Source organism: Caretta caretta, chromosome 1 (assembly GCF_965140235.1).
Source record: "Caretta caretta isolate rCarCar2 chromosome 1, rCarCar1.hap1, whole genome shotgun sequence".
Taxonomy (NCBI): Eukaryota; Metazoa; Chordata; order Testudines; family Cheloniidae; genus Caretta; species Caretta caretta.
The window spans coordinates 315,341,338-315,367,837 of record NC_134206.1 but is presented as its reverse complement, the minus strand read 5'-3'; the positions used below and the strand labels follow the sequence as shown (position 1 = coordinate 315,367,837).

At 44.4% G+C, this 26,500-nt stretch overlaps 1 protein-coding gene across 3 annotated transcripts in view; it reads right to left on the bottom strand.

Annotated features, from left to right (window-relative positions):
- Positions 1-26,500, bottom strand: part of PLXNB2 (plexin B2) — a 338,143-nt gene that overhangs the window by 57,507 nt on the left and 254,136 nt on the right. For all 3 annotated transcript variants that reach the window (XM_048836863.2, XM_048836862.2, XM_048836861.2), the window contains 7 exons: positions 18,917-19,043; positions 17,075-17,225; positions 7,456-7,570; positions 6,821-6,923; positions 6,254-6,355; positions 3,399-3,491; positions 994-1,075 (listed from right to left, as the gene is read on the bottom strand). In XM_048836863.2, the coding sequence (XP_048692820.2) occupies positions 994-1,075; positions 3,399-3,491; positions 6,254-6,355; positions 6,821-6,923; positions 7,456-7,570; positions 17,075-17,225; positions 18,917-19,043 (773 nt within the window). The remainder of the gene's footprint in view (positions 1-993; positions 1,076-3,398; positions 3,492-6,253; positions 6,356-6,820; positions 6,924-7,455; positions 7,571-17,074; positions 17,226-18,916; positions 19,044-26,500) is intronic.

Below are 26,500 nucleotides of genomic sequence, written 5' to 3'. Positions count from 1 at the left end.
ATGCTGCACTGTTACAATGTGATTTCCCCATAAGAGGACAAGAAATGGCACGAGTTAACAACTGCTCTCAGCCATGCAGAGGCAACATAGGGTAATCCCTCAAACTCCACTGCTTCTGTGTTGCCTATACAAAATTAAACTGTTTAAATATTATTATATACCAGGAATAATGTATAAAGATATTTATCTGCATGGGGACATTACTCATGAGTGACATTAGTCTCATTCATATGGACTCGTAGTAACAAGCACTATATCTGGTAAAAAGTGTTTGCAGATCTTAATCTGAGAACTGTTATGGGGGAGATGGGGTATCAGGGCACCCACATGGAGCCCATTGTTTTCACTGGAGCTCTGCCAGCACCTAGTAGCTTACAAGACCAGGACCATAGATTTAACAGACATTTTTTGTGCCATCATAAATTGGAATAAATAAATAAATTTAACTAAATGAAAAAGCCATTTATGGCAGGGCTCGTGACTTTGCATACTTTTTGTTGCCACAGAATACTTCTGTGGCTTTTCATTGTCAACCAAACTGAAGACTGCAGAATCTATCATTGATGACGATGCATGAGCCAGAACACAGTTTTAGACTTCAGATCTCTGGTGAGGTTTGTAGAGATGACAGTAAGAAAAGCCACCTTTTTACCCAGGAAGGGACTAAGTTTGCTATCATATTATTGAGATATAACAAGGGAACCTCACAATGCCATTTTTAAAAGAGTTGCTTTTCAGAGCAGAATCAGATTTAAAGATATTTTTTATATAAAACTTTAAATATATAAAATTTTAAAGATGTTATCAACATAGACATTAAATTTATGCAGCTGTATTAACACTTTTGCCCTGTCATTTAATTACATGCTTTACTAAAACCAGTAAAACTTGAGACGGTTACATTCTTGGAGTCATGAAGATAAAATTTATTATGGGAATAAATCTCAATTTACTGTAATTTCACTCCCCATGAGTCCCATAATTCATACTTACCCATGAGTTTACTGTCAATCTTGACCTTATCTGTTTTAATGAACAGATTAAGTGGTAGAGTTGCATTTGCGCCATAGGAAAACTGGAAAAGATGACACAGGAAGACATTTGCATCTGCTTATTTTAATTCGGAAGGTTAATTTTTGTGTCGCATAATTCTTAACATGATCTATGAGGATTCAGAAAGCATCTAAAACATTTCAAATCTATGCTCTGTTTCTGTTCTTAGTCAAATGTATTGAGCGAAACTTTTGGTAATTAACTTAATTCATAACAATCAGAACCTAGAAGGGTTAATGGAGAGCAGTACTGAGTTGCCATTGGATCATCAATTTTCATGATCTGATTTATATTTAGAGGTAAGTATCCAAGTAGCTAGCATATTGCATTTAGAGAGTTTCAGTAACTCCTTGAAATTGCCAGCTTTAGACTTGCTAAACCAGAGGTGGGCAAACTACAGCCTGCAGGACTGTCCTGCCTGGCCCTTGAGCTCACGGCCAGTGAGGCTAGCCCCTGCCCTTCCTCTGTTGTCCCCACTCCCCGCAGCCTCAGCTTGCTGGGCCGCCTGCACTCTGGCCTGCCGCTCCTGCCGGGCAGCACAGTGGTGTGACTGGCTCCAGCTCCTGCTTGCTCTGAGTGGCATGGTAAGAGGACGGGGAGCAGTTGGATAGGCATGGGAGGCCTGTCAGGGGACAGTGAGGGGTCAGATGGGGGGGGGTCCCGAGGGGCAGTTAGGGGAGGGGGATCCTGGGAGGGGGTAGTCGGGGACAAGGAGCTGGGGGGTTGGATGAGTTGGGGGTTCTGGGGGTGGTGGTCAGGGGATGGTGAACGGGGGGGGTTGGATGGGTCGGGGGTTCTGGGGGTGGTGGTCAGGGGATGGTGAACGGGGGGGGTTGGATGAGTCGGGGGTTCTGGGGGTGGTCGTCAGGGGATGGGGGGGTTGGATGGGTCGGGGGTTCTGGGGGTGGTGAACAGGGGACAGGGAACGGAGGGGGTTGGATGGGTTGGGGGTTCTGGGGGTGGTGAACAGGGGACAGGGAACGGAGGGGGTTGGATGGGTTGGGGGTTCTGGGGGTGGTGATCAGGGGACAGGGAACGGAGGGGGTTGGATGGGTTGGGGGTTCTGGGGGTGGTGATCAGGGGACAGGGAATAGCGGGGGGGGGGGGGGGGGAGGGGTTGGATAGGTGTGGGAATTCCAGGGGCCTGTCAGGAGGCAAGGGGGTGGATGGGTGTTAGGGCAGTCAGGGCACAGGGAGAAGGGGAGGTCGGATAGGGGGTGGTTAGGGGCAGGGGGTCCCAGAAGGGGGCGGTCGGGGACAAAGAGTGTGTGTGTGTGGGGAGGTTGGATGGGTCGGGAGTTCTGAGGGGGGCAGTCAGGGGGCGGGAAGTGGGAGGGGTGGATGGGGGTGGGGGCCAGACTGTTTGGGGAGGCACAGCCTTCCCTACCCGGCCTTCCATATAGTTTCGCAACCCTGATGTGGCCCTTGGGCCAAAAAGTTTGCCCACCGCTGTGTTAAACTCTTCCTTCCCAAGCCAGCAGGATGTATTATTCCTGACAATATAGCATAATCACTCAATGTGCTAAGGAAAGGTCTGATATTTCTTCAACAGTGTAGCACCCTCCCTCTTCCTAACTATACACACTCTGGCTAAATAAGGACTAGCATTCAGAGACTTTGAAACAAATCATACTTCTTGTATTTAAAAGAAGATGGTCATAATATGAGGCCTCAAAAAGTGGGGGAGACGAAGAAGAAAACACTTATAATATAAATCAGTGTAACAGCTGCATAGACATTAATCAATCCTCAAAAGAAAAAAATAATCTTGTGAGGTGAGCTAGTAGGCCTTCAGCTTATTTACTCAGGTGTTTTCCTGAGCAGGATAAAGTCTATAAGTCTAATTTATAACTTGGTAAACAGAATAATAGAACTTTGCATACATTTTCTCTTTTCTGAAAAGGCACCCAGAGACTGAGTGCACTTAATTCCAGTGAACGGTGAAATTTTTACAGACCGAGAAACGAAATCACAGGAAGGTCAATGAGTCAGTGGCAGGGAAGAATTCAGGAGCCCTGTCTCTAAGTCCAATATTCGATCAGGCTGACCAAGCTGAATCAAAATCATATGGCCCAGAGTTTCCATAGGCACAGTTTAATGAATGCATGAGCTGCATACATGCTGAAATCACAGCTAACAGGAAGAAAAAAAGACTAGGAAATTCAGGAACTACAATTCCAAAAGTTGTAGGCTTTTGCCTTTGGGCGAAGGAGAAGAACCTTCATTACAGGTCTGTAATTAGGGTTTATCTCCTTTGAGGGCCAGCCACGTGCACATACTCTGTATTACAACAGGACAAAACATTTTATATCTTTTTTAAACAAACAATTTTTTTTAATATTTACCTCTTTGGTTTTGAATGAGAAATTTCCATCATTTGATTTGTCAACAGGAGCCTCAAATTCAAACTGGTCATTTCCAATCTTAAAAGATCTTCCCTATACAAGAGAAATGGTCAGCTTAGAATTTTTACAGTACCACTGAGCTTAATAAAAAGTAAATAAGCAATATGCTGCTCAGCACTGACAGGGATAAGATCAGATGTTTTGGTTACTCAACTCTCCAGTCCTGTTGCAAGGGTAGGTAAATCACCTTCTCCGGCTGCTGCCATCCAAATAATTTGAGGCCTAAGAGATGCCCAAATTTGTTTTATATGTAGCTGTGGCTCAAAAGCAGTAGTCATAGCTAGCTTTGGGGGTCACAAGGCTTATGTAACTAATAGCAGTAGCAAGAAGCAGCAATGGTTTTCTCTTCCTGTTGTCCTTTATCCATGACAAAAATGGGGAGAGCCGGAGAGGACAGTCTTTCATCCACCAGAAGATTCATGGAAGGGCTGGGTGTGAGGACAGACACAGGAGGCAATGCCCTCCACTGCAAATCCCAAGAGCATTGTAATATTATTAAGGGAGAAGGACCTTTTCCTCCACATAACAAGATCTTATGGGCTACCAAGGGAGGAAAATGGGCTACCAAGCTCCAAAAAGGCTTCTCCTGAAGCTTTAAATAAATAAATAAAGGCAGTGGCAGGAGAATGTCCCAGGACTTCACTGCTGAATAGATTAAAATGTCTTCAATATAGCGAACAAGATTTATTTACAGAAACTAAAAACAAGGCTCCCTGACCAATGCATTTAAACATCAAAGCCATGAAGACAAGGCCTCTAGGGTGGTCTAAAGTTTTCTGTTAAAATTGTTTTTTTTTTTTTTAATGGAAAATTGGATTTTTGACAAAATGAATTTTCATTGAAGTGTCTGCTTTCCACTGACTGTATTTTTTAACAAAAAAACAAAAACAAACCCCACCAGAAGCTGCTAAAGAATATTCTACCTTAAAATATTTCCTCAAATATTTCACTACAGGAAATTTTGAGGAAAGCAAAAATAACTTCCTGACTAGCTCTAAAAACCACTCTTTCACCTCAGACACCATTCACCCAACCCCAAGACACACAAAGGATTGCCTTACTCCAAGTTGTACAAGGTTTTTATACTCATCCAATTGCTAAATTTCATCAGAGATCTTCTTTCTAAAGGAATATTGCCTGACACTTTCCTTACTCATCTCCACTTTATACTACAATACACAATAATTTTTTTCAATAATCTTCAAATTATGTTGCTGAAGCTGTATTTCAGCCTCTCACATTCCTGACAGAACAACCCAGGAAATGGTGTATGTTTACATATATGTGATGACTGCTATCTTGGTTGACATCAACGACTGAACTAGGCACCTCCAGAATTAAAATGCATCTCTACAGTTTGAGGTAAACAACCAAGCTGCCTAACTGAGGACTATCAGAGACTTGAATCCTCTGTGAGTTGAGCATATAGGACAACACACACTGACCAGTGGTTTACATATGAATGTTTACAGAAGAGGATGGCACATCCAGACAGGAGAATCTTGTATCCAAGATTCCATGGTGGAAAAACAAACTGAACTGTATGTGAGGGCTATCTAGCACACCTTTAATGTGGAGCCTTCAGTTCTTCACATTGTGAAAACCTGCCTGGCTTTTGAGTACTCAGATTAAATTTTCTCTTAGAATTTAAAAGTAAAACAACTGACCAGCATCCAATTCCCAATTCAGCACCTGTCTCAACTGCTTGTTCTGGTAGCAGTTTTCCCCTGAGGTACTGTAATAGCTTGGATTTACTTTAACATCCTACTGAATTTTTTCAAAGGGAGAGACAGAAAAACAGCAGTTTCCCCTATTTAAAGCAACCTAAAGATCCATTGTTTGCTCTTCAACAAATGCTTCCACCAGGAGCTCCATTTAGTGAGGAGCATTTGTCCCCAGGTCAAGAACTTGTTTGGTACAGATAAGAATCCAAAACAAAAATCTTATGGTGTGTGATTCATCCATCCCCAGCCTATTACAAGAATTATGAACAGCATTTTCAAAAGTATCCTCTCTCCTCACTCACTGGGAGATAAACAGGCATCAGCCATAAGAACTAGAGATCCCAAATCTTCATCTCTCTTCTGAATGCACCTCTCTTCCATTCTTATTTTTGATGGAGATATTAAAACTCACTATAATGGTTGGCACCTCAAAATACCACAAACAAAGGAAAACTTCCTTCACCCTTGAGGGACCTGTCATTTGTCATTGCAAAGACACCTCAAATAGGCAATCCAGGAGAAACATAATGGATATCCACTGGGGTACTAACCAACAAGAAAAAGGTTAAAAAAGTTCTGGTAGCTGCCAGGTCCCCAGCTCTGAAATTTTCATCATTCCAGGTACCCCCTATCAAACTCATTTGGCAGGGGTATCAAACTCATTCTGCACAAGTGGCCAAATTATGATCTATGGGTCACATCTACAAAACTAGGACCAACACTACCCTTGATCCATCCTGACGTCAATGGGAGGTTTACGCCAAGATCACTGTAGAATATGGTCCCTATTTAGCAACTGAACTTTTAGTGAATAAAGTTTCTCCTTCATTCCTATTTCACCTTTGATTTCTGAAAGCAAGTACAGAGAAAAAAAATGTATCCTGGCAGTGCATGGGTTACTCATTTATGGGCAGCCTACAATAATTAATAGTTACACATACATTTTAAATGGGAGGGGTTTGAAATCAGTAACATTACCCAGAGGAAACATATACTAATGTCTTAGGAATTTAGGATGAGCGCTGAAATTAAACTATAAGTCAAATGACTACTTGGAATTAATTCATTTACCTGATAATTCTCTAGATTCTTTCCTTCAAAATGAACTATTGTTGGGAACTCCATTGGTATTATTGGAGGGTTGGGATTTAGAAACTGTGGGCATTTTTCCTCCTAGGGAGATAAACATTTAAAATAAAAATCTTCCATCACAACAAATTTCAACAGCCTTTTGACAAAGGCATTCTTGTTCTGAAGAACTCCATGCTTAAAATAAAGTGACAGATTTGATTACACCCTTTCAAATTAGACACACTAAAAATGACTACAGCATATGCCAAAGCTGTAGTTGATTATCTTTCCCAGCCCTGAAATCTTATTCTTCCCATTAAAGCAAAACAGTAAAATGAACAAAAATATCCCCTAAGAAATTATTCTATCTTGCTTCCCCTCCCTAATCACACCTCTACATTCCCAACCCCACTTAAAGTCACAAAAAAATTGTATTTCTGAAGTTAACTTTAGAATCGTGATTTTTATTTAATACCCAAGTCCAACCAATTGATCTGGTAGCAATGCTAAAGAAAATATGAAAAAGTGTTCAAATAAAACCTGTTTATTCTAATTTTAAATTTTTACCATATTTTGTTTGATCACATCCTTTTCCAAAGATGAGTCTTCACAGATATGATTCTTCCAGTCCCACCGGCAATTCCATCTACTGCTTGCACAGGAATAACATCTACAAATATAACGTGAGGGGTCATGACAAGACCCATGTTTTTTTTTTTTTTTTGGTCCTAAACATTCAAATTTCATTGTAAAAAAAACCAAAACCCAACAAACTCCATTTTTAGTCATAGAAAGTAGAGCAATTTGCTACAAAATCCCTACTATGCTGAGTTCACAATTTCATAGTGAGAATAATTAAAGAACCTAGTCTGGTAACTTGCCTCTCCTGAACAGCAGCATGCATGAAAAAGCCACAACATGGATCACAGGAACTTTGGGCCTGAATCTGTGAGGTCTGAAAGCCCTGGACTCCCAGGTAGGTCAAGTTTGTGTCAAAGTTTGTGCTTGCAAATCAGATAATTTAGATGTCTGATTCTACAGTTTGAGTCTGCAAGTTGGATGCCAACAGGACTTATCAGGGAATGCTGACTGTGCCAGAGGATCTGCTATAGAAGGATTCAGCTGTCTTAACTAAACCGTTCAGTTACCTGAACACATACAGCATGATGCAACAACTTAAGTTAAGAAGATAAAATACTCACGGCAAATTTGCAGAAAGATTCATTGCTTCTTCACAGTCATAGAAAGGATATGTAGCTGATGCAAAAAACATCTTTTCCTCTCCGAAGGTTAATGTTAGTGAAACTGAAACGTGATCTGTCAAAAAAAAGTAAATAAGTTGTTGAATACTTTGTGTAGAACGGTGCAATGACTGTGTGCTTGACTGGTTGTTTGAAAAGTGTGAATTGGGAGTGCTTTGTTCCAGGTGAGCCTTGAGTGGGCCTGACTGTTATAAAAAGCCAGTCAGCTGCGAACCAGCTGAGCGGTGAACAGCAGAGAGGCTAACAGAGGGAGTTCGCCTGGGAATTCGCCTGGGGAGACCCCACTGAGGCTTACATCTTGCTGGCTTCTCTGAGTAGTCACTACAACTCCTGAGGAAGCTCGTAGAAGGAAGGTAATATGGATGGGGAGTGTTCAGCTGTTGTGACCTGCACAGGATGTGCCATGTTTGTCTTTCTTCCACAGGACAGAAGCCACTTTGTCTGTACAAAGTGCAAGCTGGTCTCCATATTGGAAGAGAAGGTTCACGGTCTGGAGAAACAAGTATCGAACCTGCACTGCATAAGAGAAACTGAAGATTTCCTGGACAGACGTCAGGATATGCTTCTACAGACACAATGTTCTGAAAATTCAGAGCAGGCTGTGCAGTGGGGACAGGACGATGGTGAAGAAATTTGGCAGCATGTGACCTCCAGAAGAAGAAAGGGGAGCGTCCATGTACCAGCAACGCAGATATAGGTAAGCAACTGTTTTCATGTTCTCTCCACAGGTACTAATACGGAGAGTGGACCAGATGATACATCTGAGGGAAGAGAACAGAAGGAGACTCCACCAACTGGAAGGCATGAGATGCACTGTCCCAGGGATGGGGGTTCCATAACCACTGCTCCCAAGAGAAGGAGGTGGGTGGTGGTGGTCGGGGACTTTCTCCTCAGGGGGACTGAGTCATCTATCTGCCGCCCTGACCGGGAAAACCGAGAAGTCTGCTGCTTGCCAGGAGCTAGGAGTCACGATGTGACGGAGAGACTGCTGAGACTCATCAAACCCTCGGATCGCTACCCCTTCCTGCTTCTCCATATGGACACCAATGATACTGCCAAGAATGACCTTGAGTGGATCACTGCAGACTATGTGGCTCTGGGAAGAAGGATAAAGGAGTTTGAGGCGCAAGTGGTGTTCTCATCCATCTTCCCCGTGGAAGGAAAAGGCCTGGGTAGAGACTGTCGAATCGTGGAAGTCAACGAATGACTATGCAGGTGGTGTCGGAGAGAAGGCTTTGGATTCTTTGACCATGGGATGATGTTCCAAGAAGGAGGAGTGCTAGGCAGAGATGGGCTCCACCTAACGAAGAGAGGGAAGAGCATCTTCACAAGCAGGCTGGCTAACCTAGTGAGGAGGGCTCTATCTAGGTTCACCGGGGGAAGGAGACCAAAGCCCTGACGTAAGTGGGGAAGTGGGATATCGGGAGGTAGCACAAGCAGGAGAGCGCGAGAGGGAAGGGTTCCTGCCTCATACTAAGAAAGCAGGACAAACAGCAAGTTATCTCAAGTGCCTATACACAAATGCAAGAAGCCTGGGAAACAAGCAGAGAGAACTGGAAGTCCTGGCACAGTCAAGGAATTATGATGTGATTGGAATAACAGAGACTTGGTGGGATAACTCACATGACTGGAGTACTGTCATGGATGGATATAAACTATTCAGGAAGGACAGGCAGAGCAGAAAAGGTGGGGGAGTTGCATTGTATGTAAGAGAGCAGTGTGACTGCTCACAGCTCCAGTATGACACTGCAGAAAAACCTGAGAGTCTCTGGATTAAGTTTAGAAGTGTGAGCAACAAGGGTGATGTCGTGGTGGGAGTCTGCTATAGACCACCGGACCAGGGCGATGAGGTGGACGAGGCTTTCTTCCGGCAACTAATGAAAGTTACTAGATCACAGGCCCTGGTTCTCATGGGAGACTTCAATCACCCTGATATCTGCTGGGAGAGCAATACAGCGGTACACAGACAATCCAGGAAGTTTTTGGAAAGTGTAGGGGACAATTTCCTGGTGCAAGTGCTGGAGGAACCAATCAGGGGCAGAGCTCTTCTTGACCTGCTGCTCACAAACCGGGAAGAATTAGTAGGGGAAGCTAAAGTGGATGGGAATCTGGGAGGTAGTGACCATGAGATGGTCGAGTTCAGGATCCTGACACAAGGAAGAAAGGAGAGCAGCAGAATATGGACCCTGGACTTCAGAAAAGCAGACTTTGACAACCTCAGGGAACTGATGGGCAGGATCCCCTGGTAGAATAACATGAGGGGGAGAAGAGTCCAGGAGAGCTGGCTGTATTTTAAAGAATCCTTACTGAGGTTACAGGGACAAACCATCCCGATGTGTAGAAAGAATAGTAAATATGGCAGGCAACCAGCTTGGCTTACCAGTGAAATCCTTGTTGATCTTAAACACAAAAAAGAAGCTTACAAGAAGTGGAAGATTGGACAAATGACCAGGGAAGAGTATAAAAATATTGCTCGGGCATGCAGGAGTGAAATCAGGAAGGCCAAATCACACCTGGAGTTGCAACTAGCAAGAGATGTTAAGAGTAACAAGAAGGGTTTCTTCAGGTATGTTAGCAACAAGAAGAAAGTCAAGGAAAGTGTGGGCCCCTGACTGAATGAGGGAGGCAACCTAGTGACAGCGGATGTGGAAAAAGCTAATGTACTCAATGCTTTTTTTGCCTCTGTCTTCACGAACAAGTTCAGCTCCCAGACTACTGCACTGGGCAGCACAGCATGGGGAGGAGGTGACCAGCCCTCTGTGGAGAAAGAAGTGGTTTGGGACTATTTAGAAAAGCTGGACGAGCACAAGTCCATTGGGCTGGATGCGCTGCAACCGAGAGTGCTAAAGGAGTTGGCGGATGTGATTGCAGAGCCATTGGCCATTATCTTTGAAAACTCATGGCAATCGGGGGAAGTCCCGGACGACTGGAAAAAGGCTAATGTAGTGCCCATCTTTAAAAAAGGGAAGAAGGAGGATCCTGGGAACTATAGGCCAGTCAGCCTCACCTCAGTCCCTGGAAAAATCATGGAGCAGGTCCTCAAGGAATCAATTCTGAAGCACTTAGAGGAGAGGAAAGTGATCAGGAACAGTCAGCATGGATTCACCAAGGGCAAGTCATGCCTGACTAATCTAATTGCCTTCTATGATGAGACAACTGGCTCTGTGGAGGAGGGGAAAGCATTGTACGTGTTGTTCCTTGACTTTAGCAAAGCTTTTGACACGGTCTCCCACAGTATTCTTGCCAGCAAGTTAAAGAAGTATGGGCTGGATGAATGGACTACAAGGTAGATAGAAAGCTGGCTAGATTGTCGGGCTCAACGGGTAGTGATCAATGGCTCCATGTCTAGTTGGCAGCTGGTATCAAGTGGAGTGCCCCAAGCGTCAGTCCTCGGGCCGGTTTTGTTCCATATCTTCATTAATGATCTAGAGGATGGTGTGGATTGCACCCTCAGCAAGTTTGCAGGTGACACTATACTGGGAGGAGAGGTAGATACGCTGGAGGGTAGGGATAGGATACAGAGGGTCCTAGACAAATTAGAGGATTGGGCCAAAAGAAATCTGATGAGGTTCAATAAGGACAAGTGCAGAGTCCTGCACTTAGAACGGAAGAATCCCATGCACTGCTACAGACTAGGGACCGAATGGCTAGGCAGCAGTTCTGCAGAAAAGGAGACCTGTAACCTAGGGGTTACAGTGGACGAGAAGCTGGACATGAGTCAACAGTGTGCCGTTGTTGCCAAGAAGGCCAGTGGCATTTTGGGCTATATAAGTAGGGGATTGCCAGCAGATCGAGGGACGTGATCGTTCCCCTCTATTCGACATTGGTGAGGCCTCACCTGGAGTACTGTGTCCAGTTTTGGGCCCCACACTACAAGAAGGATGTGGAAAAATTGGAAAGAGTCCAGCGGAGGGCAACAAAAATGATTAACCAATTTATTTGAGCATAAGCTTTTGTGAGCTACAGCTCACTTCATCAGATACATTCAGTGGAAAATACAGTGATGAGATTTATATACACACAGAACATGAAAAAATGGGTGTTATCATACACATTGTAAGGAGAGTGATCACTTAAGATGAGCTATTACTAGCAGGAGAGCGGCGATGGGTGGGTGGGTGGGTGGGCGGAAGAAAACCTTTTGTAATGATAATCAAGGTGGGCCGTTGCCAGCAGTTAACAGGAACGTCTGGGGGCGGGGGGAGGAGGGAATAGTTTTACTTTGTGTAATGACGCATCCACTCCCAGTCTCTATTCAAGCCTAAGTTAATTGTATCCAGTTTTCAAATTAATTCCAATTCAGCAGTCTCTTGTTGGAGTCTGTTTTTGAAGTCTTTTTGTTGTAATATTGCAACCTTTCGGTCTGTAATCGAGTGACCAGAGAGATTGAAGTGTTCTCCAACTGGTTTATGAGTGTTATAATTCTTGACATCTGATTTGTGTCCATTTATTCTTTTACGTAGAGACTGTCCAGTTTGACCAATCTACATGGCAGAGGGGCATTGCTGGCACACGATGGCATATATCACATTGGTAGATGTGCAGGTGAATGAGCCTCTGATAGTGTGGCTGATGTGATTAGGCCCTGTGATGGTGTCCCCTGAATAGATACGTGGACACTTTCTACAAGCCATTACCCTCTGATCCCACTGAGGGTTACCAAAAGAAACTATACCATTTGCTCAAGCAACTCCCTGAAAAAGCACAAGAAGAAATCCGCACAGACACACCCCTGGAACCCCGACCTGGGGCATTCTATCTGCTACCCAAGATCCATAAACCTGGAAATCCTGGACGCCCATCATCTCAGGCATTGGCACCCTGACAGCAGGATTGTCTGGCTATGTAGACTCCCTCCTCAGGCCCTACACTACCAGCACTCCCAGCTATCTTCGAGACACCACTGACTTCCTGAGGAAACTACAATCCATCGGTGATCTTCCGGAAAACACCATCCTAGACACTATGGATGTAGAAGCCCTCTACACCAACATTCCACACAAAGATGGACTACAAGCCGTCAGGAACAGTATCCCCGATAATGTCACGGCAAACCTGGTGGCTGAACTTTGTGACTTTGTCCTCACCCATAACTATTTCACATTTGGGGACAATGTATACCTTCAAATCACCGGAACTGCTATGGGTACCCGCATGATCCCACAGTATGCCAACATTGTTATGGCTGACTTAGAACAACGCTTCCTCAGCTCTCGTCCCCTAGTGCCCCTCCTCTACTTGCGCTACATTGATGACACCTTCATCATCTGGACCCATGGAAAAGAAGCCCTTGAGGAATTCCACCATGATTTCAACAATTCCCATTCCACCATCAACCTCAGCCTGGACCAGTCCACACAAGAGATCCACTTCCTGGACACTACGGTGCTAATAAGCGATGGTCACATAAACACCACCCTATACCGGAAACCTACTGACCACTATTCCTACCTACATGCCTCCAGCTTTCACCCAGACCACACCACACAATCCATTGTCTACAGTCAAGCTCTAAGATACAACCGCATTTGCTCCAACCCCTCAGACAGAGACAAACACCTACAAGATCTCTATCAAGCGTTCTTACAACTACAATACCCACCTGCTGAAGTGAAGAAACAAATTGACAGAGCCAGAAGAGTACCCAGAAGTCACCTACTACAGGACAGGCCCAACAAAGAAAATAACAGAACGCCACTAGTCATTACCTTCAGCCCCCAACTAAAACCTCTCCAATGCATCATCAAGGATCTACAACCTATCCTGAAGGACGACCCATCACTCTCACAAATCTTGGGAGACAGGCTAGTCCTTGCCTACAGACAGCCCCCCATCCTAATGCAAATACTCACCAGCAACCACACAACAGAACCACTAACCCAGGAACCTCTCCTTGCAACAAAGCCCGTTGCCAACTGTGTCCACATATCTATTCAGGAGACACCAATATAGGGCCAAATCACGTCAGCCACACTATCAGAGGCTCATTCACCTGCACATCTACCAACGTGATATATGCCATCATGTGCCAGCAATGCCCCTCTGCCATGTGCATTGGTCAAACTGGATAGTATCTACGTAAAAGAATAAATGGACACAAATCAGTTGTCAAGAATTATAACATTCATAAACCAGTTGGAGAACACTTCAATCTCTCTGGTCACTTGATTTCAGACCTAAAGGTCGCAATATTACAACAAAAAGACTTCAAAAACAGACTCCAACGAGAGACTGCTGAATTGGAATTAATTTGCAAACTGGATACAATTAACTTAGGCTTGAATAGAGACTGGGAGTGGATGTGCCATTACACGAAGTAAAACTATTTCCCCATGTTTATTCCTCCCCCGCCCCCCACCGCTCCTCATACGTTCCTGTTAACTGCTGGTAATGGCCCACCTTGATTATCACTACAAAAGGTTTTCTCCCCCTCCCTCCGCCGCTCTCCTGCTGGTAAAAGAAAAGGAGTACTTGTGGCACCTTAGAGACTAACCAATTTATTTGAGCATGAGCTTTCGTGAGCCACTGCTCACTTCATCTGATGAAGTGAGCTGTGGCTCACGAAAGCTCATGCTCAAATAAATTGGTTAGTCTCTAAGGTGCCACAAGTACTCCTTTTCTTTTTGCGAATACAGACTAACACGGCTGTTCCTCTGAAACCTGCTGGTAAAAGCTTATCTTAAGTGATCACTCTTCTTACAATGTGTATGATAACACCCATTTTTTCATGTTCTGTGTGTATATAAATCTCCTCACTGTATTTTCCACTGAATGCATCCGATGAAGTGAGCTGTAGCTCACGAATGCTTATGCTCAAATAAACTGGTTAGTCTCTAAGGTGCCACTAGTACTCCTTTTCTTTTTGCAAATATAGACTAACACGGCTGCTACTCTGAAAAATGGTTAGGGGACTGGAACACATGACTTATGGAGGAGAGGCTGAGGGAACTGGGATTGTTTAGTCTGTGGAAGAGAAGAATGAGGGGGGATTTGATAGCTGCTTTCAACTACCTGAAAGGAGGTTCCAAAGAGGATGGATCTAGACTGTTCTCAGTGGTAGCAGATGACAGAACAAGGAGTAATGGTCTCAAGTTGCAGTGGGGGCAGTTTAGCTTGGATATTAGGAAAAACTTTCTCACTAGGAGGGTGGTGAAACACTGGAATGCGTTACCTAGGGAGGTGGTGGAATCTCCTTCCTTAGAAGTTTTTAAGGTCAGGCTTCACAAAGCCCTGGCTGGGATGATTTAGTTGGGGATTGGTCCTGCTTTGAGCAGAGGGTTGGACTAGATGAGCTCCTGAGGTCTCTTCCAACCCTGATATTCTATGATTCTATGACGTTTTTATTATTTGTTCAAACACCTCACTGGAATCACAAGGTTAAAACTTTTACACTCATGATATAACTAATTTTATTTGTTCTTAATGTTTACTAAATTTTCAGTCACTGATGGTACAAAGATAGGATGGGATACATAAAGAGAAACAGCAAGTAGGCAACATTACAGAATAGTATTATAGTATGGAAATGCCTTAAGAATGTACTAGAATGATGAAAACTGAGGTAATAAGGAAAATGAGAATTGAATACAGAAGAAAAAAATTATAGAAGAGTTATTTCTAAGAAAATATTTTCATAAAGTATGGATATTTCTTCCTGTAAAATTACTTGTACGACTTGTGCATCAAACTCTATAAACTCATATGAATTAGAACAAGTCAACCTTGTACAAGTTATTCAGTAACTACAGTAATGCCTGAAATATTAAACTAGCACTTTGAACCTTTGGCTCATTGTACATAACTTCCCCATGAATGTATTTCTAATCTGGATCATTACTGAACAAAGAATAGAAAAAGTATCTTTAGAAATTGGGGCTTTCTACAATGAGGATCTTTACAATTCCTCTTGCAGAAATCATTAAACTCCTGTGACAAGCTATTTCATAAGCTATTGAGCAACTGCAAACTGTGTTTTCCTCAAATAATTTCTTGAAAGAGTGATGGCAGCTTGGCTGTAAGATCACTTTACCTACCATTGGTTTTGTGGAAAATTTCAGTTAGGTTTGTATCCAACTCCTACTGCAGAGAACTTAAAATGAGATCTGCAAATCAGTGTCCTTCCAATTAGAATGCATCCTAGTCCTTTTGGAATTTTTCACAACTAAAGCAGTGTGGATGATTTCAACTTGGCGGAGCTTCTCAAGACTAAATGGTTGTGTCTGGATTTTTGTCACGTTCTACTAGCAATCATTCCATTGCCATTGGTGGTTACAGATTGCCTTCTGCTGTGGTGCCTGTGAGGCTTTTGAACATCGTCATATTGGTTCTGAAGGCTCTCTCAGATGGATTTGTTCGTGAGAAATTCAGAGGCCTCTATTATTTCTAGATGCCTTGATTACTCCAATGCTCCTCCTGATAGGCTTCCCATAACACTTTATGTGCTGACTGGAGTCAAACTACATCAACTTTATCAACATGGACAAGGACAAACCTGGGAGACAGGGGCATGCGCCGCCTGGGGCAAAGTCCTGGCTGGGACCCTAACTACTAACAAGCACACACTTAACAACCACTTAACACTACTATATGCAAACTATGTACAAAGGCCCTAAGGCAAAAAGTTCAAAAGGAGAAACGGCTAGCTCTTGCTAAGCAAGAAAGACACTCCGACTGACCACCACGGGAGGTAAGAAGGAACTGAGAGGGCGTAGGGACGGCAGTGCCTGATATACCGCGGCTTGAGTGCAGCACTCCAGAGGGTGCCACAGCCAGCCCTACGGGTACTGCTAAGGCAAAAACGTGCAACGGCCGCACACGTGGCCGCATGAACACCCAGAATGGAATCGACATGAGCAAGCACTCGAAGAAGAACAGATGTTAGGGGAACATTGCTATGAAGTCAAGCACTCAATAGCTAGAAAACCCCAGAAGAACTATGATTGCTCATGGAAACCAACTGCATACAAACAGGGATGCAGAATTATGATAGCATCTTTAATTACATGGCATGCTATTTTTTCCTGCAGAACCCCATCTAGTTTGTTACAGAATTTGAACGGTGTGTAGTGAATAAGACAGGGAACTGCCAGATGAGAAAGGATGGTCTGTGGTGCAAGGAAACAGGCAGGCACACTTTGGAAATTCATAAAATTTAGGAGCAAGTGCTGAACAAGCTCTACTGCACATGTGCAAATGTCAATTTAGGGGGGACTGATAAGTCAGTCAAATCTGGACAGATTTTCATGAGTACAGGAAAAGGCACATCTCTGATCCCGTCTGCCTCATTTCAAGTTCCTGCTGCAAACACTGGAAGTGCTAGAACTGTTCAAAAAATAGTTGGAAAAACTTAACTTTGACCAATCTATTTTTCCACTAACCTCATGCATGGAAGTGACTGCACTGGTTTTTGCTGAAACTAGGAAGAGATCAAGAAAAGAAAAAAATTCAGCCCAATGGGTTGACCTTGGAAAAACTTATAAGCAAATGATAGATAATGGAGGATTACAATAGTAGTGATCATCCCACATAAAATAAATGGGAGGCAGCACAGTGTCCTTACCTTGACCTTTTGGAGTGGGAGGAATTGTAGTGGGAGGATCACAGATAATAGTCCCATTTCTCAGCTTTGCAATATTGGTTGTTTCACCAAACTGACAACAAAGCATGTCACTTTCAGTTAACTCTGGCAACGGACTTACAGTCAGTTCTACCTGGAAACACAAAGGCATAATTCTACTTTAGAAAAAATGTCACAAAAAACAACCACCACTCAAACAAAAATGAGCAAGGTCAGAGACAGATTAAGATGGAGACTGGGTGCTTTTATGGATTTTGATGCTCCAGGAAATTGGTGTGTTAGTTACTGGTTCTGTTTTTATAGTTTCTCATTGTCCCCCTTTTCCACAGCCACTGGTACTACAGTCAGTAATTAGATAGCCTCTTTTTCCCCTCTGAGACATCTTACTGCAGGAATTACAGCACTTTCTGTGGTGAATAGATGGACTACAATAAAAGCTTGGATGTATCACAGGAAAGAGTAAATTAAATGGAGGATGGTGATTTCCATGTTCTTTTCACGGTTTTGATTGTGACTTTTTCCCAGACAGATGATTTTCTTTTAGATTATTCTCCAGCAATGGATTTATTAAAATGGTCAGCTCCCTATCGACACTCACACCTTGCTTACCTCCTGATTGGGTTATCACAAAGCATTCTAGAATAGAGCTAGAGTCAAAGACCACTTGGGAAGTCTCAGCTCGAGCAGAATGTATCTGCCTGCTTGCTTGCTTTAGTGTATTACCCGCAGAGAATACATAAAACCTGTTGTCCAGAGGGAGACCTGGCTTTCTGTTCACTTTCAGGTACAATTCAAGTTGTAGATTTTTATCTAATGGAGCTCAATATGGTTTGAGTGTCTTCTCTCACTCTCTCTGCTCTCCACCATATCAATCCTGATCAAATAGGACACTTTCACTAATAGTTTTCACTATCTGGGGATAGTGACAGGGTATTATCAGTGATCCCAACTCAGCAGCTTGCTTCCACTGGTCCAACAGAGCCTGACTTTCAAGACTTCAGCCGGATTCAAAAAGGGATTAGATATTTATATGAATAATGAGGAATACCCAGAGTTGTAACAGTAAATACTAAAACAAAATGCAAGGGTTTTGGAACAGATATGAACTCTCATGCTTCAGGGCTTAAAAGCTAACCTCTAACTAACTGGGGTCATACTGATTTAGTGCAGAGATTTTTGTACCTTCCTCTGAGGCATCTGGTATCTGCCACTCCCAGAGACAGGACACTGAACTAGACGGACCACTAGTCTGACCCAATATGACAATTCCTGTGTTCCTATTACAAGTTGACTTTCAAAGCATGGTTTAAGGCTCAACTGTTGACTCAAATTTCTGCCTAAGTGAGCTGCAAGTGGGTACTAAGAGGGCATGGAACCCTCTTGGAGATGGCCCATTTAATTAACGTTAATGAGTTGTGTATTATTTTAACGTTTCAAACATGTGCTTATAGAACATCCTGGATACGTGCATTTTATAAACTGAAAAATAAACAAAAGCTACACAAGTTTAATCAATTAACTTCAACTTAAAAAATCTATTCCCCATAATACAGACAAATGTAGCCTAGACTCAGACAGAGGCATTTTGACAACCATAACAGCATGTGCCACTTTTGTATACAGCTAAAGTTAAAAACTACACTTCTTTGTAATTGCAGCCTGCAAAAATGGCAGCTAAAAGAGTAGATGTAGGCTTCTTTCAATACAATTTCAAATTACCACTGCGAACAAATATGTATCGATATGTATTTTTCTGATATGCTGCTTATAGCAACTGTATGTGTGCTTTAAGCATACAATAGGCAAAAAGTCGATTTTTCATACCTTGCCAGTGGCTTTGTGGCTCATATTTTGAGGATGTGCACTAGTAATAGTAATGCATATACCATCTGGACTCCACAGCCAATGGTTTGGCTTATTAGCCCTTTTACAGTCTATCTTCCTTGTGCACCTGATTAAAAAAAGACACAACAATATAAATATCTAATACAAAGCTGATTAAGATCAGTGTTCTCTGTTTTAAAAGACTTCTTCAAAAAAAATTAGGTATTGACAATTTTGCTTTCAGTTAGAAGAGGTTTTTAATTATAACACAATAGCTGCTTGTAAGACATCTGGGTGATAAAGCAAAACACAAATATTTACTGATAAGCCATTTTATATTCCATAAAACTAGACAATCCAATCCCACAGAGAGATGATATTTAATACAAAGAACTCAGAGAATGGACCAGTTACCTGCAGTTCATCCAAATAAGACCCATTCCATCTATGCCTTAACATACTACTTTAAATTCCTTGACCAGTCTTCTATTTCTACAGCTCAAGTGGAAAATTTAGGTCTTTACTGGTGTAACAGCAGCAGACACACAACTGACCCATAAAACTCAGAGAGCATCAGAGCTGTGGCTGTAGGCTTGTCTGATTCCAGCGTTAGAGGGCTATTAACGTAAGTGAATTTATTAGCTATGACTCTTGCGTCAAAGATTCCACTCCAGGCCCACCTTCTCGCTTTCTTAGCTACTACTGGAGGCAGGGGTAACAGGGGCTGTGGCGTCTCACTAACAGGTCAGGGGGATTGTCACAGATGGAAGACAGGAGGCAGACAGGGAAGGTGCCATTGGTTCTAAGAGGTGACAGACCTGGTTATAGGAGGGGAGTTAGCTGAATAGGCCCCACAAAACTTTGGGTCAGCCTTGTACACCATTTACACCTATTGTATGGTGCCTAGCACAATGGAGCCCAATCCTGATTAATGCCTCTGGACAGTTACTGAAATATTAATATTAAAATAACAGCATTCAAGTAACAATACAATCATTGTACTGTTGGTTAGTGTACAGTTCTAATAGCCACACTACCTTCTGAATATTGTACATATACAAACTGCGTGTGTGTAGGTACACACACATATATACCTACACACACAATTGGTGAAGTACTGTGTCTGATCATGGGTTATAATGTGGTGTAACTAAGTAAAAAACTTCAAAAATGAGTTCTAGATTTTCCTTGTAAATTAATAAAATACTAGAAAATGTACAAAAATGCATGTTTGCCCATGTGTCACAGAGACCATTAATACTTTGCAATATTGAGGTCAGAGGTTATATCAGAAACCTGAAGGGAAATCTAGGGAAAACTGCCATTTGTATGATATATGACACAGCCTTCAGCTCCCAGAAGCCTAAGAGGAGTTCAAGTTGAACTTGCTCATATATTCTGAATCCCCAGGTTTATATATATGCTAACCGACGTACAGACTGAAAAGCAACAGTGTATTACACAAACCTGCATGGAATGCATAACCTTTGCTGGGGTACTCCGTGTTCTGCTTCACATCAGGCTTGTAACTTAATGTGATCGTTCTAATTTTTAGACAGGAAGCAAGAGGCCTGAAATTTATCTGCATACCACAATTAAATAACCCCTTTGTGCGGACAGCAAGCACTTCGTATCATGAAACCCCAACAGCTCATGCCAAGGGACTAATTAACCTAGCAGTCAGAAGCAGAGTTATAAGGCTGTAGCCTCCTATTTGAACCCCATCAATGCAGCGTAAAAACAAGAGACATTCCAAGATTGCTCAGCACATTCATAGAAAACGAAGTTACTTACCTGTAACTGGAGGTTCTTCGAGATGGGTGGTCCCTATCTGTAGTCCACTAAGGATTGTGCAATGCACCATGTGCCTGGAGCCAGAGCTTTTGCAAGTAGTACTGTTCAGCGGTCTGCACATGAGACCTGCAGGACCTTATGGTTTCGCCTGAGGCGACGAAGGGCACAGCGAGCCACCGGCATCTCCAGTTCCTGCTCTACCGCAGAGCTGTTGGAGGATGGATAGGGACCACACATCTTGAAGAACCTCCAGTTACAGGGAAGTAACTTCATTTTCATCTTCGAGTGATGGTCCCTACTGTATTCCACTGAAGGTGAGTGCCTAGGTGGGAGGATGGCATGAGGAGACTGTGGAACGGAGGACTGCTGCTCTGAAAAAAAGTGTCCATTGAGGAATCATGCACTAGAGCAGGGATTCTCAACCTTTTTCTTTCTGAGGCCCCGCCATTATGCTATAAAAACTCCACAGCCCACCTGTGCCACAATAATTGTTTTTCTCCATAAAAAAAGACAGGGCTAGCTTTCAGGGGTAGCAAGCAGGACAGTTGCCTGGGGTACCACGCCACAGAGGGCACCACGAAGTTAAGTTGCTCAGGCTTCAGCTTCAGTCCCAGGTGTTAGGGCTCAGGGCCCCAGACTACAGTCCTGTGTAGTGGGGCTTCGGCTTTCTGCCCTAGGCCCTAGTGAGTTTAGTGCTGGCCATGCTTAGCGGCCCCCCGAAACCTGCTCGCGGCCCCCCACGGTGCCCTGGACCCCTGGTTGAGAACCACTACTAGAACATAATGTGTGGAAAAGGTGTGTACAGAACTCCACGTGGTCTTCTTGCATATGTCTGCAAGGGGCATGTTGTGGAGTGTGGCTGATGCTTGCACTCCCATGGAATGGGCCTGAATCCCTTCAGGTAGGGATCGTCCTGATAATTGATAGTGTGTAATGCACTCTGAGACTCACTTGGAAATTCTCTGGGTGGAAATGGCTTGCCCTTTCATTCTCTCTGCTATGGCTACAAAAAGCCTAGGAGATTTCCAAAATGGCTTTATCTGCTCAAGATAAAAATCCAAGACCCTGTGAACATCTATTGAATCAAGTCTCCTTTCCTCATTAGAGGCGTGAGGGTTGGGGAAGAAGGAAGGAAAGTGTATGGGTTGACTGAGGTCAAATTGGGAAACCATCTTGGGTAGGTACTTGGGGTGAAGGCATAAAGAGACCTTGTCTTTATGGAAAATGGTGAAAGGGGGGTTAGCCATCATGGCTCCCAGTTTGCCAATCCTCCTAGACAACGTAATAGCAACAAGGAAAGTGACTTTCATGGACAGGAGTGACAGCAAGCATGAGGCCATAGGTTTGAAGGGAGTGGTCGTCAATGAGGAGAGAACTAGGTTAATGTCCCATTGGAGGGCAATAGGCTGAGTGGGAGGGTATTTTCGCAGAAGGCCCTTCCAGAATCGTAGTTAAGAGGTGGGTAAAAATGGAATGCCCATCCACCAGTGGGTGTAAAGCGCTGATGGCAGCTGCATGCACCTTAATGGAACTGAGGGCAAGTCCCGAGTTCTTCAGATAGATGAAATATTCCAAGAATAGCGGGATGCCCACAGTTTCAGGGACAAGGCCCTGTCGTGCAGCCCAGGAAGTGAAACGCATCTATTTGGCTTGATACAAGTGTCTTGTGGAGTCTTTCCTGCTGCTTGAAAGGACATCTTGAACTGCCAGAGAGCATTCCTGTGCTAGTAGAGGCGTCCATCCAAAAACCAAGCAGTCAATGGAAGTGTGTGTGGGTTGGGGTGTCTGAGTCTGCTGTTGTGTTGTTGAGTCAGTAGCTTTGTGAACATCCGAGGTGTGAGTGGAGGGTGCTTCGACATGCAGAGGAGAAGCAGGAGCCAGAATTGGCAAGGTCAGAAGGGGGTGATCAAGATAGTTGTTGCTTTCTCTCGTCTGATCTTGTGGATTACTTGTGGTAGGAGAGGTAAGGCAGGGAAGGCGTAGTGCATCCGGTCCGACCAATTGATGAATAGGACATCTCCCTTTGAGTGAGTTCAATTCCTCTCCTTGAACAATACTGGGTGAATTTGGTGTTGTTGTGGGATGCCAAAAGATCCCTTACTAAGGTTCCCCACCGACCAAAGATGTCCGTGATTAGAGTCGTGCAACTCCCATTCATGGTCGGTTGCAAAGTTTCTGCTGAGACCATCGGCAATCATGTTCTGGGTAACCGGTAGGTAGGCTACCGTCAGAAGGATATGATGTGTGATGGACCATTCCCAGAGGTGTACAGCTTCCACACACAGGGCTCAGGGTCTTGTTCCCCCGTGCTTGTTTATGTAGAAGACCTTGGTGGTGTTGTCTGATATTATAAGAACATGTCAGCCCTGAATGGTGGGCAGGAATGTTTGGCCAGCTTTGTGTACTACCCAGGGTTCCAATACATTTATGTGCATCCTGGCCTCCTGTGGCATCCAGGTGCCTTGTATCATGCAGTCACCCATGTGGGCGCCCCAGCCCATGAGGGATGCATCCACTATGATTGTCACTATGATTGGATGAGGGTGGGAGGAAGGTCATCCCCAAGCAGACTCATCGTGGTCCCTCCACCATTGTAGTGAGGAGATGACTTCTGGTGGTATGCTGAGAAGAGTGCATAAATTGATGCATGGGGGAGTAGACTTTTTGTAGCCAGAGCTGGAGGGAGCACAGGTGCAGGAAAGCAAAGGGTACGACGTATGTGCAGGCCACCGCGTGTCCCAAATGAGAAAGACAGATTTTGGCCAGAACTGAAGGGTTGGATGTGACCAGAGGGATTAGTTCTTTCATTTTCTGGAATCCGTTCCGTGGCAGATAAGCTTGGCTGGAAGTCGCATCTGTGCAAGCTCCTATGAACTCCAGGGATTGTGTAGGGCATAAAATCGATTTTTCGATGTTGAAGCTGACCCCGAGGGAGCTGAGGAGTAGAAGCAGCTGTGATGTCAATTCCTAGGCCTCTTCCTTGGACTGTGCTGCTATCAGCCAGTCATCTAGATAGGGAAAAATGCGGATTCTCTAATGTCTGAGATGAGCTGCTGCCACCACCAAGAAAACTTTTGTGAACAGTCGTGGGGCAGTGGTAAGTCCAAATGGCAGAACGCTCTATTAAAGATATCGAGGTCTCACCTTGAACCTCAGGAACCTTCTGTGTGTCGGGTGTATATTGATGTGGAAGTAGGCGTCCTGCATATCAAGAGTCGTAAACCACATACCCTTCTCCAGTGAGGGAATGATTGTTGCAAATGTGACCAGGTGGAATCTTGGTTTAGAAGTTGAATAGTTGAGGTGTCATGATTAAATACTAGTCTCCATCCTCCATTCTTTTAGGTTCTAAGACATAACTCAGGTAGAATCCTGTTCCCTAAAAGGGAACTGAGATTAGCTCCACAGCTCCCCTTAGCAAAAGGGTGTTCCATGCATGTGGCCTGAGGTGGAGGGCAAGATGCGGGCATTGCTGTAAACTCTAGGATGCAGCTGCTCCGAATAATATCTAGGACCCACTTGTCCATTGTTATTGCTTTCCATGCTGGTAGAAAGAGTCTGAGGCACCCCCGAAGGAGATAGGCAGGGTGTACAGAGAGTGGTGGACAGCTCTCTAAGGACACTCAGAAATACCACTTACGCGACAAATGGGTGCGTTGCATGGATGACTGGGCAGTCGATATAGACAGACGGGGTCTGTGTATCTTAGGGCGTTTTTGAGGAAGCTTGTAGGTGGTGGAGCCCTGACGTGATGTGATTGTGGTTGAGTGATAGCATTTCCTCTTGGGTGCTGGTGTGTAGATACCCAAAGATCTTAAAGTGGCTCTAGTGTCCATTAGGGAGTGCAGGGTCTCATCTGTCTTCTGATTGAAGAGATGTGATTCATTGAATGAAAGATTCTCTACAATGTTCTGCACTTCCCTAGGGAAGCCAGAGGAGTGTAACCAGGATTCCCCATTGCCCAGACATGGAAAGCTGTGTCTGCAGAGTCCACTGTGGCCAGCAGCATGGACGTGTTGAATAACGTGTCTTCTTGCAAAACTGCCTGGAATTGATTGCGATCTTGTGAGGTAGCTTGTCTGTGAACTCAGCCAATTGCCCACAGTTGTTAAAATCATATTTGTTCATTGGGGCTAAGTAATTTGAAATACGAAATTGGAGCCCTGCCGAAGAGAAGACCTTTCTGCCCATCAGGTCCAGCCTCTTATCCTCTCTATTGGATGGGGTGGAGCGGGGGTGTTTTTGCTGGAATTTTCTGATGCTGCCTGGATGACCCATGAGTTCAATGGAGGATAAGAAAATAGGAAAGCTGACCCTTTGGGGGAGAACATAATACCTCTTCTTAGCCTCTTTCAGAGTGGGTGTACACATAGCTGGGGTGTGTGCTGGCTGGAGGATGGTGTCATTGACTGGTAGGGCCACCCTCGCTGGTATTGAAATGTGCAACGTGTCATGCAGCTGGTGTTGACTGTCCTGTACTTTGTCGAGTGGATCCCTAGCACTTTGGCTATTCTCCACAGAAGAACTGTCAATAGTCATCCAGTGGGGAGGAGGGGATTGAAGAGGCGGCCACATCTGGAGAAGATGAGGGATGCCTCTCCGGATCCTCTGGTACCATTGGAGTTGGACTAATCAGTGCATCGTCCAATGCTATATCGACTACGGTTGTGGACGATGGGAAGCAGGCCTGTTCGAAGGGTGAATTTTGGGGCCACAAGCTCCAGTTTGGTCAAGCTGGTTGAACCTGCTGTTGGCTGACCCATAGCCTGTAACCACGGAGCCGGATACCAGCTCTGTGAGTAAGGCAAGATGGAGAACTGCCACGATACCATCAAAACCTTCTGGTAGTCGTGCTTCCAAAACAGAACCAGTGGACTGTGTCAGACATCCATATCATCTGAATCAGAGGAGTTGGAAATGTCTCCAAATGATGGTGCCTTCAGAACCACCAGAAAGGGGGGGTGGTGGGAACAAGTGGGGAACAAATCACTGCAAGCTGATAATCGGATCAGGGCACGTGGAGCCCACAGCCCTTCTGGTGCAAACAACTCGTGCGGACCCAGAACACTTACGAGTCTCCCAGGGGTCAGTGGTGTGTTCTGCAGGAGGACCTGGCACCAGTAACTGCATCTGTCTGGAGACGGATGGCTCCCTTAGCACTGATGGAGCTGGAACAGGCAGAGTTGCAGGATCCGTAATCGGTACCGATGGATCCGGTGATCGGCATGGTCATTTTTCGGTCTTGTGAGTCTTGGAAAGCCTGATTCCTCTGTGGCCGGAACTCACGGATAAGAAGTCCTTCTTAGACTTGGAGGACGATATACTGCCATGCCCATGTGCATGCTTCCTTGGATCACGGCTAGGCCTGGCACGGGGTCCTTCGCACTTGTACCGGTGAAGCCCAATGAAGGTTCCACAATAGGGGAAGCACTCTCCACTTGTTCAGGCCGATGTACCGGGGGGTTCCACGGCCAGGATCCAATGCCGGTCCTAAGGCAAACCCCATGATGTGTTTCCTGAGGTGGAGAGCCCAGTTTTCTTGAGTATGGGCAGAGAAAGAAATGGATGTTATGTGGGATTTCCCCAAGCAGTACAAACAGCGTTGGTGCTCATTGCAGATGGAAAACAAGCAGGGAGCACAGATTTTGAACCCATAAATCTTCTTCGGCATAATCTAGTACCTAAGCCTGGGTACTGGATGGGGTTGGGTGGGAGGGAAGTTTGGCTGGAAACCCTGCCAAATCGGCTTCCCAAGTCCTAAATCTACTACGAAGAAGGAAAAATCTAACA